The sequence below is a fragment of the Haliaeetus leucocephalus genome, unplaced genomic scaffold (assembly GCF_000737465.1).
Source record: "Haliaeetus leucocephalus isolate CR32 unplaced genomic scaffold, Haliaeetus_leucocephalus-4.0 Scaffold473, whole genome shotgun sequence".
NCBI lineage: Eukaryota > Metazoa > Chordata > Aves > Accipitriformes > Accipitridae > Haliaeetus > Haliaeetus leucocephalus.
In genome coordinates this window covers 6131144-6142679 of record NW_010972909.1, presented here as the reverse complement: position 1 = coordinate 6142679, position 11536 = coordinate 6131144, and the positions used below count along the sequence as shown (strand labels likewise).

At 49.4% G+C, this 11536-nt stretch overlaps 2 protein-coding genes across 2 annotated transcripts in view; both read left to right on the top strand.

The window, feature by feature from the left end:
* Positions 1-831, top strand: part of LOC104836731 (alpha-2-macroglobulin-like protein 1) — a 39230-nt gene extending 38399 nt beyond the window's left edge. Inside the window, exons 37-38 of the mRNA XM_010575453.1 lie at positions 412-475; positions 573-831. Of these exons, the coding sequence (XP_010573755.1) occupies positions 412-475; positions 573-831 (323 nt within the window). The remainder of the gene's footprint in view (positions 1-411; positions 476-572) is intronic.
* PHC1 (polyhomeotic homolog 1 (Drosophila)) overlaps positions 445-11536 on the top strand; it is a 17518-nt gene continuing 6426 nt past the window's right edge. Inside the window, exons 1-8 of the mRNA XM_010575373.1 lie at positions 445-480; positions 3707-3863; positions 4484-4594; positions 5951-6028; positions 6799-6948; positions 7905-8060; positions 9168-9666; positions 9972-10732. Of these exons, the coding sequence (XP_010573675.1) occupies positions 3750-3863; positions 4484-4594; positions 5951-6028; positions 6799-6948; positions 7905-8060; positions 9168-9666; positions 9972-10732 (1869 nt within the window). The 5' untranslated portion in view covers positions 445-480; positions 3707-3749. The remainder of the gene's footprint in view (positions 481-3706; positions 3864-4483; positions 4595-5950; positions 6029-6798; positions 6949-7904; positions 8061-9167; positions 9667-9971; positions 10733-11536) is intronic.

Sequence of the window (11536 nt, the reverse complement as noted above, 5' to 3'; positions counted from 1 at the left end):
CCCCCGCCCCCCCCCGGCCGCCGCCGTTAAAGACGCGCCTTTCTCGATCTCCCCGCGGCGAGCATCCTGCGGCGGATCCCCGCCTCCCGCCGCGGCGGGGCTTGCCCGCACGGTACCTCCGTGCGGAGGGCAGGGCGGCAGCACGGTCGCTGTCGGCTTAACTTTGCCGCTGGAGTTACCGGGGTGGGGGGGAGCCGGCGGGGCGGCGGTCCCCCGCGGTGCTGGAGGGTGGCACCGACTGCTGCTGCTGCTGCTTCCCGAGCATCCCGGAGCAGAGTTAAACGTGTCCCGGCGGGTTCACGCCTCTTGCTTGCGTAGCTCGGAGACGGTGCCGTAGAAAAACTGCAGGAGCAGAGCGAGGAGCGTGCTGCAGTCCCGGTTGCTCGTTTTTGTTTTTTTTCCCCAAACCAGCCTGTGGCAATCGTTACCTGTTTGCTCGAGTCGGTTTCTCGAGGGTGAAGCCGCAAAACCAGTCGTAAGGTTCGAAAATGTTCTGCACCGGCAGTGACGTGCCGGGGGGAATGGATGGGGTGGGAGGGTGAGCGAGTAAAACTTTTCTGCCTCCTCCCTAGTGCCCGGCGACCGGAGGAGACGTCTGCTCGGATTCTCCTGCTCTTCTTGCGCTTGACAAAGGTCGGGAACTCGCAGACGGGGCCACCTGGGATGTCGCTGGCGCACGCTGAGATCGGCAGCGTGGGTTATGCTCCGGGCTGGCCCGTGTTCTCAGGCTCGGACTGCGCCGGGAGCTGGTTTTCTGCCTTCCTTTCTGCTGTGCTGTCATCCCCGCCGTGGTGTTCACAGGCCTTTGTATCCCTCCGTGTCTGCTTTTGAGGGGTGCAGTTCTAGCTGTTGTTCAAAGGTTAATTTCCAGAAATGGCCACAGCGTTACCTTGGGCGGTTTGGATTGGTTTGTTGGGGTTTTTGGGTTTTTTTTACATTTGCGAGGTGAGTTGGTGAACTCAATCTTTTGGAAAACCCATGGTTTAATCGTTTGTAGTAGGTTATCCATCTCATGGAGCAGCTAGCCGAATCAAGCGGTCTGATAGCTGGGTGATCACTAGACCTTTGTAAGAGGAGGGTGCTGGAAGATGCCCTCGGAGGAGGGGAGAGGGTGTAGTCCGAGCTATTTTGTGCGGGAATAGCCTGTGTTTGGATCGGATTACACTAACATGGAGCTGCATCCTTAGATGAACTTGCCTGGGGAAATACTGCGTCTTTTGACTTTTGTGTTTGGAAAGGGTTTTGCTGGATAACCCTGCTTGCTGTGACTGAGTTAAAATTCTTACCACCCTTCCACAAAGGGAGACAGTACACTTCTCTATCCATGCCCCCCCCAGGTCTTTTGCCTACACCGAGACCAAAATTCTTTGATGCCTCTCATCCCAGAGGTGTTTCGGTAGGATTCTGTTTGTGCTAGGACCTGATTTTAAGATCTCTATCAATGTGGAACTCTCAGAAATGCTGGAAATCTTAAGAATCGATGATGCTGTTTACTGAGGAAGCACAGATTGGTGGAGCAGAGCACCGAGTCAGAAGCCAGGTTTCTCCTTCTGGTGCAGCTGTTGAGGGTAAGGGTATGTGCTACAGCTCAGCTGAACCTTAGTTACCTTCTTTTCTCTCTCACTGGCACCACAAGTGAGCTAATTCAACTCACTGATCTGGCAGAAAATGATGTTTAGGGCAGCTTTTCTGCAAATTTACCAAGCTGATCTAGTGAGCACCAGAAGCGAGGTAAATGCTGGGAGGAACCTGCACAGGGGGGAGGTTGAAGGTGGGTGAGGGCACAGAAATTGTCTCCTAATGGTAGCTGAGCTACTAGATAACCTGCTGTAATATGTGTAGCTTCACTCTGACTTGCATTTTAACCCCATCTGAAGTACTTAATTTACCTACTATAGTTTCTTTCTTTCAGAAAGTCTGTATTCTCTCCCTTCTCAATTTATTTATTTTCAGGCTTCATTTACTTTTTGTGGAGCTGCCCCCTGGGGAAGATCTTTAAGGTGATTGCCTTCTCCAGAGCTTTTATATTCTAGAGAGGCTTATTGACCAACTCTTTCTAGCTGTAATAGAGTTGTGCCTGAAGACAGTAATGGCCAGTTAGGAGGGGGTGCCTCTCAGTTGAGAAGATGACTGCAGGGCACAATTACCGACAGCCAAAGGCAGTGTTGGATTAGCAGGGAGATGCCAGGGCAGGACTTGAGGGCAGAGGCAAAGATGTGCGGGAAAGATGGGACTGGAGCAGCAGCTAGCTGCTTGTCAATTATAGAATTTTCCAGATTTTGAAGAGCAGGTTTGGAGCAGCAGTTCCCTGATTTAGCCAGCCATCCTCTGCAGTGGTAATGCTGTTGCCATACTTTAAAGTCATCTGCTGCCCTTAACACCATTCCAGAATTTAAAAAGTTGTCTGGTTGAGACTATTGTTGCACCTCCTTTTCTGCTGCGCCGGTCTGTTTGTTTACGCACCTGGAAAAAGTTGTATTTGGTTAAGGCTGTGAAGCTCGAAATCTCTGGATTTGGAAAGGTCTAGATACAGTGGCTGTGCTGGTGCTGTGGGATCCTGGAAGCCTAGGGGTCTCATTTAGCACTCTCTCAGATATGTTGCAGGGGAGCCAGCTGGTGTTTTGGAAACAAACAGGCTGTCAGTGATACTGAGACTATCAGAAGCATTTTTTTTTTTTTTTAATCTTACATGGAATGATATCCTTCTAAAAAGTCATTTTTGCAGTGGAATTTGTTGAATAATCAGTTTTGCTCTTTCCCTTTTCTGACTCTAACCCCGTTACTCCCTGTGTAGCCCATGTTCCTTGCTGCAGGGAAGTCCCTGATCATCCCAATGTGTTACTCTTCTGCTAAGCACTGTCTTCAGTCTCGCTTCTCTTCCTCTTGGCTGATGAAAGCCTACTCCAGTCCTTTCTCAGTCCTGTGGTTCACTGCAACTCATCCTTCTGCTGTTGAAAGATCTGTCTGGCTCTGCATGACCTCTTTAGCAGCTTTCCCCTCACAAGTGTTGCCAGTGAACCCTTCATCCAGTCCGCTTCTGACTCTGTTCCTCCTGAAAGCAACTTGCCACCACAAATACCAGCTTCCAGTCTAAAGTTCAAGTTCCACGATCTGTCAGGAACAAGAAGTAGCTGGAAAGGTCCATGTGATGAGAGAAAGAAAGAAACAGTCGAGGGCTGGGGGCTAAACTGGGAGAAGGAGGGACTGAGTTGGTATATCTGCAAGCAGGGCAGTGGAGTTGTGGGATAATTATACCTCTTGTGCAACTGGAGGAAGAGAGGATCAGAAGTTGCCAAGTGCAGTGGGAGACTGGAAGCACAGTGCAGTTCGCCTCGCTTCACTAGCCTCTCTTGAAGGAGAGGTGATCAGGTCTGTAACCAAATGATTGTCCGAATGAGCTGCAGCTGCTCCTTCACTCTGCTGCCTTTTTAAGAGTTCAGGATGCTGTAGCTTCCAACTGGGGCATGGCAATAAAAACATGAGAATGTGTGTGTTACATTTCTGACTGTGGTAATAAAAGATTTAAACCACAAGTATAATTTCTGGGTGATTTCAGAACCCTGGCATCCCCGGTCCCCTGTGATGTAGCAAAGCTGTGCAAGGAGCCTGGTACTGGGATATTCCAGTAAAAAAAGCGACGTAATGCGGTGAAATATGGTTTGGTTCTTTCTCTAGCCTGACTTAGTTTCCAATTCTCTCGATGTAGGTCTGGAGTCCCTCTCAGCCTGAGCTCCTGGGATCCTGTCACCATGGAGACTGAAAGTGAGCAGAACTCCAGCTCCACCAGCGGGAGCTCCAGTTCTGGAGGAAGCACCCGTCCTCAGATATCGCAGATGTCTCTCTATGAGCGACAGGCAGTACAGGTGAGACGTGGTTATGTTCTGGGGTGGCATGTGCATCAGTGGAAGGTGGTGGTGAGCCCTTTCGTGTTCGTCTGAGTTGTCGTGCGTCAAGGTGGGAGGATGCTCGAAGGGCTGTCATGTTTTAAGATTTAGAAATTCTTGTGCTAGGCCCAATGTTTGGTTCCTGTAGCCTGATACTGTGCTTCATGTTTTATAGGTTACTCCTCCGGGGTCCAGCCTCTTAGATTTAATCCGTACTGTGATCCAATAGATTGATTTTAGCATGCTGTTCTAGAGCAAGTCATTCAGTTTATCATCCCAGTTTCTCTCTACAGTGTATATCCTCCATATACATACTATACTGGAACACTTGTCTGCCTGCTTGGGCACACACATCCCCAAATTCCTGGAGTTTATTAGTCTTGCAAGTGTGCTTCCCACTGTCCTGGAATACACCTGTGATTCACTCAGTTAGCAAATTTGTAGCTGTACTATGTATTTTGATGTGCTAATCTAGTGACTTTGCTTTTTTCATGAGGTCTAGGGATGGTCTCATGGCTGTTATTATTTCTTCATTGCTCTCTCTAATCACATTTCAAGGGCACGCTATTTTTGACAATTGGGTTTTCCTCTTTCTCTAGGCCCTGCAGGCACTCCAGAGACAGCCCAATGCAGCCCAGTACTTTCATCAGTTTATGCTCCAGCAGCAGCTTAACAGTGCCCAGCTTCACAGCCTGGCTGCTGTCCAGCAGGTGAGTTACCAGTGGAGAGAAGGAGAGGAATTGGATCATTCTCTGGGGAAGACCCAGAGATCCTCTCTTTATACAGTGACTTGTGCACCAAGGTCATCCTGATCCATCGTGAGACAATGAGTCCCTAAACACGTTGTTTAAAGCTAATACAAACAGCTAGTAAACTGGAAGCCTGATGCAAAGATTCACTTGGTTTTCAGGGACAGAGCAGGGGAAGATAAAATTTAGCATCCCCATCAGGAAACTTACACTTCAGAGGCCTATGACTAGCCCCTGCACCTTCTTTAAATAAAAGATGGGCGCTTAAATCAGCAGTGGATGCAGTAGTGTTTAAAAACTATATTAAAGTGAAGCATGGATTGTTACTTGTCTGAGATTAAACATGGTCTTGTGTGCCTGAAATTTCAGGTGGTATCCTTTGAATTTTCTGTCTTGAAACTTAGTAGCTCGTGTTTTCTTTACCAGTTACTAGCAAGAGGGATCTGGGGTAGATCTTGTCCAGCCAGGAGGGTGTTTCTTTAACTGAGATATGTTTATACAAATTGAGATATTTTATGATGAGTAATTGTTGAGTGATATTTTTTTTCTTTAGCAACTTTGCTCACCTACCAGACTTTATCATCAGTTGAAGATGGATTATGTGTGATGAGAATACAGTTCTGTCTGTGTAACAATAGCTCTGTCAGGAGCTGTGCTCCTTGGCTGTTAGTACAGGATTTACTTGTTCTCAAAATCCCTACCTGCAGTTTTACAGCACAGAGGGAATAGAATCCTCTCACCAGTTTTGCACAAAACTTAGTTATAAAACTAACTAAACTCGTACAGTGGAATTCCCATGGGATCATGGGGGGTGGGGTGGAAATCTGCCAATATTTACATTCCTCCACGAACCGTATGTGCTGTAATCTGAAATTTGTTACTTGGAGTGCTATCATTGCGTTGTTACTAAACTGCCTGACTAGCCCAGCAAATTGCTAATATTGCGGGGAACATCTGGGTGTTAACAGTGGATTGCAGCATCAGGATGAGGGTTGCAGTGTGTAGCGTGACAAGCTGGGGCAACAGTAGGGTATGTACCCATGGGTGGAAGGACTGGAGGTCATGCACTGTAAGGGTCTGTTGTCCACTGCCTTGGATAGTATATAGGGCTGAACTGGTTGGGGAAGAAGTACCTTCCTGAGTTGCTGCACCTGATTTGTAGGGCACGGCAGAGATTTGTAGTGGTTAGGTTGTGCTCCTGTTCTCAGGAGTGGGAGAAGATGATGATGGGACTAGGTGTTCCGACAAAGCCAAATATTTGGGCTGGATTCAATAGTTTGTTCCAGATACTCACTTCTGTTTCAATCTCTCTTGCAGGCTACAATTGCAGCCAGCAGACAGGCCAGCTCCCCCAACACCAGCACCCCGCAACAGACCACCACCACCCAGGCCTCTGTAAGTAACTGCTCCCTCACACACATATCAAAGCCTCCCTCCCACCCGCCGCCTTGTTCCTTCTCTTCTTTGTCTTTTAGGAAGGCAGTCAGCCAGGGAAACACAGCTTCTAAGAATGCTGGGAAGCCACAAGATGCAGACAACTTTGAGGATTTGGGGTGCTGTCATTATTGGGGGGGGGGTTGAGACCAGAGACCGGAGAAGGTTTCTGAGTGGGAGAGGCCTCTTAGCTGGAAAGGTAGACACTGATCTCTCTTTGCTGAGGCTTTGGGGATACGTTGTCATGGATTAGAAAAGAATCAGGACTTCTGAGAAGGAGAAGGAGTTGTGAGCAGCTTGAAATGGAATGCATTTTTTTTTCTTGGGCAGAGTTTGTTGAATGAGAGGAAGTCTGGTTTTGTAGTGAGTATTGAGGAACTGGGAATTTTTCAGAGAGTAGGTGAGTTGGTAGGGTGGAGATTACTTTGTGGGTTTTTTTCCTTGACTTGAGAGGCTGGAGAAAATGATGTATTTCTTTTGGATCTCTTACTGCAGTTGCATGCTAACAGTGATATTCGGTCTCAGCATACAAATGAGGTTAGCATCCAGGGCTTTGGCTAGTTTAGATTGCGTAGCCTCTAAGACAAGAACTTTTTTCTTCTTGGTTCCCTGTGGGATACAGGGAAAAACTGTAAAATGTCTGTTCTGGCTGTACCCCAGTAAGTGAATTTGTACTTCTTTCTTTGCCTCTGTCTCTTCATATATCATTTGGAGCTTTTCTCTGTTTTAAGATCAACCTAGCCACCACATCAGCTGCTCAGCTGATCAGTCGGTCACAGAGCGTGAGTTCCCCCAGCGCCACAACCCTGACGCAGTCTGTGCTCCTTGGGAATACCACCTCACCGCCTCTCAACCAGTCGCAGGCCCAGATGTATCTCCGGGTAAGAGATGTGTACGCAAAATGTGTCTTGACCATGAGCCCCGCTTCGTAGCCACTTCAGTGTTTCACTGCTTGGGGTTACCAACACCTTTGGACTAACTGTAGCTTTAAGGAAGAGGCACTATATTTTAAATTCAGATGGGGAAGCTCTTGTCCCTGAAACCATGAGTTTGACTCTGGGCTCAGCTTTTGAGGGTAGATGAGCTTTGTATTGTGTGGCTCAGGTGAGATCGTTAAGAACCATATTTGTCTCTGCTCTGCATAGATGTTAAAGATCCCATGGCACTTCTCACTAGAGTGTAAATGTGAAATATATGTCCTAGACTCGAATATAGCTCACAGAAAAAAGCTACTCTTCTGGTTCAATACTGGAACAGATATATGGTGAATTACTCTCTTTTACCACTGCTGAGCTCAGGGACATAAGTCAGAACTCAAGTAAGTCTAGAAACATAAATCAACATGAACAAATATGGCATCCTTCTAATAGCTTTGAAGTGCTGCTAAATAGAAAACATTAGGCTTGACTATATAGTCAGACTGGGGTTTGGTTACCTACCTGAAAAATATTTTTTGTGTCTCAGTTGACTTTAGATACAGATTGCAATGCCCTTCTTTTCAAGCAACCCTTGTGTTGGATGTATGTCTTTTATCACTGTTTCTCTACCAGTCCCAGATATACACCTGAAAATTCAATGATACCCCAGTCTTTAGCCAGCCTTGGGCAGTCTGTGGGAGTTGGCCCAGGCCCATGTTTGATAGAAGGGTGCTTGTTTCCATAAGGAAACTGTTCCCAGTTTCCTGCTCCCGACGGTTATGTTCAGCGTTACAGTTTTGCAGTGTGTGACATTGCAGCCCAGTGTTGCTTTGTAACTTGTTTGCTTGTGGTTCGCTGTCTTTCTTTCTCTCTTTCCCTCCGTTCCTTTCATTCCACGGCACCTGACCCTCCCTCAACAGCCCCAGCTGGGAAACCTGTTGCAGGTAAACCGGACCTTGGGCCGCAATGTGCCTCTTGCCTCCCAACTCATCCTGATGCCCAACGGGGCTGTGGCCGCTGTCCAGCAGGAGGTACCACCCACTCAGTCTCCTGGGGTCCATGCAGACACAGACCAGGTCAGTGACACCCCCTCCCACAGTCCTCCCCTTCCCCTGCTCTCCATCACCCCACACTCTGCTCTTTGTCTCCAGCCGTCCCTGTATAGCAGGTTAGCTCTATTTTATCCCCAACCTGTGTCCCTGTGCAGGTAGGAGATTCTGTTCTCTCTTGCCACCGTTTTTTCATATTTGCTTTTTGCCTCCAGAGATTGGATTAGTTTCTGCTTAAAATTTCTGGGGTGAGCCCCATGCTGGATCAATCCCATCTTCACAGTTTCTCAGTTGTCCTTGTGTGAAAAGAATCGTTGAGTTCTATGTCCAGTTTTCAGTCACTCTGCAACGAAGACTCTTTGCCAGTGGTAGTATTCCTTCACCCAGTTGGTTTGTTGTTGTAAAGATGCCAAAGACCGAACAGGCCACAAGGTCTTAGCTCCTGCATTCATCTATAAGGAATTCTCCAGGTCAGGGAGCTACCATGGCTTCCCATTTTCCTTGTCCTATCCCAGACATTCTTGGGATTTCCAGTTACTTCCTACTTTTCTTGTCTGGAGCACTTTCTCTGAAGGAAAGTCAGCCATGATCTGACACTGCATTTGGAGGAGGAGTAAATACAGAGGATGGCAGCACCAAAATGCAGAGGAACTGGTGAAATCAGAAGGGCTGCAGGCCATGAGTAGAACTGTGAGCCTGCTGAGTGGAAAGCCCTGCACAGGGGGAGGAAGCAGGTGGCACAAAAATTGAAAAGGAATGAAGACTGGTCTTTAAAGGGGTATCTCAGTGCTTTTAGAGCTGTGCTAAACTGAGTCCTACCAGTGCAAAGGCACGGCAGGCAGTCCAAAGGCTGTCCCATGCCTCGGAGAATGGCGGTGTCCTCACGTGCTGTTCAGAAAGTGCCACAAGATCTTTAACTTCCATCAGAGATGGGGCAGGAGGGAGTTCAGGATAATGTGTTTCCTGGGGAGGAGCACGCCTGAGCTTTGCCCTGCAGTGTTAGCCAGCTCCGCACGTGAGACTTGATCTTAGCCTGTGTCCCAGTAGAGCCTGTTGCTTATGCGTTCTCTGCCAGACTTCCAGCAAGTAACGTACGTAAAACGAACGGATTCTGTTTTGTCTGTGCGTTTGTAGGTGCAGAACTTGGCTGTGAGGAGCCAGCAGACCTCGGCCACTAACGCCCAGCTCCAAGGCTCCGCTCAGAAGGCAGCTCTGCCAGGAAGCTCCCAGGCTTCGGGCTTACCGCAGGCCACCGGCACGGGCCAGACCTTGGCAGTGGCTCAGGCCTCCTCCGGCAGCGCAGGCCAGTCCCTCAACTTGAGCCAGGGGTCAGCAGGCAGCAACGGTGTCTCTGGAGGGGTGGTGGCAAGTGGTGGGAGCCAGACCTCAACGGGATTGAGCCAGACCTCCTCGGCAGGCACCGCCGGCAGTTGCCAAAGGAAAGGCACAGGGGTGGTTCAGCCGTTACCGGTAGCAGCTGCCCAGGCTGTGACCGTCAGCCAGGGAAGCCAGACGGAGACAGAGAATGCAGCCACAAAGAAGGGCGAAACGGAGAGTGGCGGACAGCAAACGGTGGGCATGAACCTGACCAGGACTGCTACACCAGCACCCAGCCAGACGTTGATCAGCTCAGGTAGGCGCAGACCTGTTCCTTCTCTTCGAGCCCACAGGGCTTTCGCAAGAGTGCCATTGGTTTTCCAGCACGCGTCCTAGCCTCTGGGCTCCTGGGGGGCTTGTCTCTGGGGATTATCCCTCTCTGTTAGCAAGAGAAGTTGATTTAGTCCCTCACATCCTCTGCCAGTGAGCCGTCAGTCATTTTGGTGCTTCACGACTCAAACCGGTGCAGCGGCTGCCTGCCTTGTTTTTGTCGTTGTTGTTCCCAGCTGCACTGTTGCTAACTTTTGTGCTCTCCTCTTTTCCTACTCTGTGCTCGTATAGCCACCTATACGCAGATCCAGCCACACTCGCTGATCCAGCAGCAGCAGCAGATCCACCTGCAGAAGCAGGTGGTGATCCAGCAGCAGATCGCCATTCATCACCAGCAGCAGTTCCAGCACCGCCAGTCCCAGCTCCTCCACACAGCCACCCATCTCCAGCTGGCCCAACAGCAGCAACAGCAGCAAGCACCGTCTCTGACCCAACAGCAGCAGCAAGCTCAACCTCCGCAGCAGCAGGCTCCACCTCAAAACCAGCAGCAGGCTCAGACCCTCGTGGTGCAGCCTATGTTGCAGTCCCAGCCACAGCCTGTGCAGCTCCAGCAGGACAGTTCTTGCCAGCCAGCCACCAAGTCACCTGTTCCAATACAGTCAAAATCTCTGGTCACCCCCATCAAACCACCTCAGCTTGGGCCTGCCAAAATGTCAGCAGCCCAGCAGCCTCCACCACACATCCCAGTACAGGTGGTGGGTACTCGGCAGCAGGGCTCAGGCCAAGCCCAAGCACTGGGTTTGGCTCAGATTGCTGCAGCTGTGCCGACATCCCGGGGAATGCCAGCTGTGGTCCAGCCTGTTTCCCAAGCCCATGCTGCTTCCCCGTCATCATCTACAGCTCCAGCATCCTCACAGGAAGCTCCTCCTCTCACCACAGGGGTGAATTTGGCACAAGTTCAAGGCACAGCCCACATGGTGAAGAGCCCAGCCTCCTCTCCAGTTGTGGCTCAGATGCCAGCAGCATTCTACATGCAGTCTGTCCAGTTGCCAGTAAGTGATACCATTGAGAAGGAGAATAGCATATGGATTCTCTTTGTTCATTCCTAGGACACCAATCGCAGTCCAGGCCCAGGTCAGTGGGATGGGATGGGTAAAGGGTTTGGGTAAAGGGATGTGGAGACTTTTTCCTCTCAAAAACACTAATTCCAGTCCAACCCTTGGGGCTACTGACTACAAGCATTTCTCTTCCACATTACCATTCAAAGGCTTGCATGAAGTAAATAGGTGAGACTCAGACCCTGCCCCATATGGGGTAGGTGTCCACATGACATACTAAATATCACATTTAACAATGTGGTGCCTGGCTGCTGGGTGACCACCAAGCTGCTCTATCGCTCCCCCTTTACAACATGACAGAGGGACTAAAATACAATGAAAAGCTCGTGGGTCATGATAAGAGCAGGGAGATCACTTACCAATTACTGTCACTGGCAAAACAAACTTAGTTTATGGAAATTAATTTAAGTTATTGCCAATTAATCAGAGTAGGATAATGACAAATAAGAACAAATCTAAAAAACACCCTCCTCCAATTCTTCACAGGTTGAATTTCACTCCTGACTTCTCTACCTCCTCCCCCTGAGCAGTGCAGGAGGATGGGGAATGGGGGTTGTGGTCAGTTCATAACGTTTTGTCTCTGCTGATGCTTCCTCCTCATGCTTTTCCCTTGCTGCAGCGTGGGATCCCTCCCATGGGATACAGTCCTTCTCCAACATGAGTCCTTCCCACAGGCTGCAGTTCTTCACGAACTGCTTCAGCGTGGGCCCTTTCCATGGGCTGCAGTCCTTCAGGCAC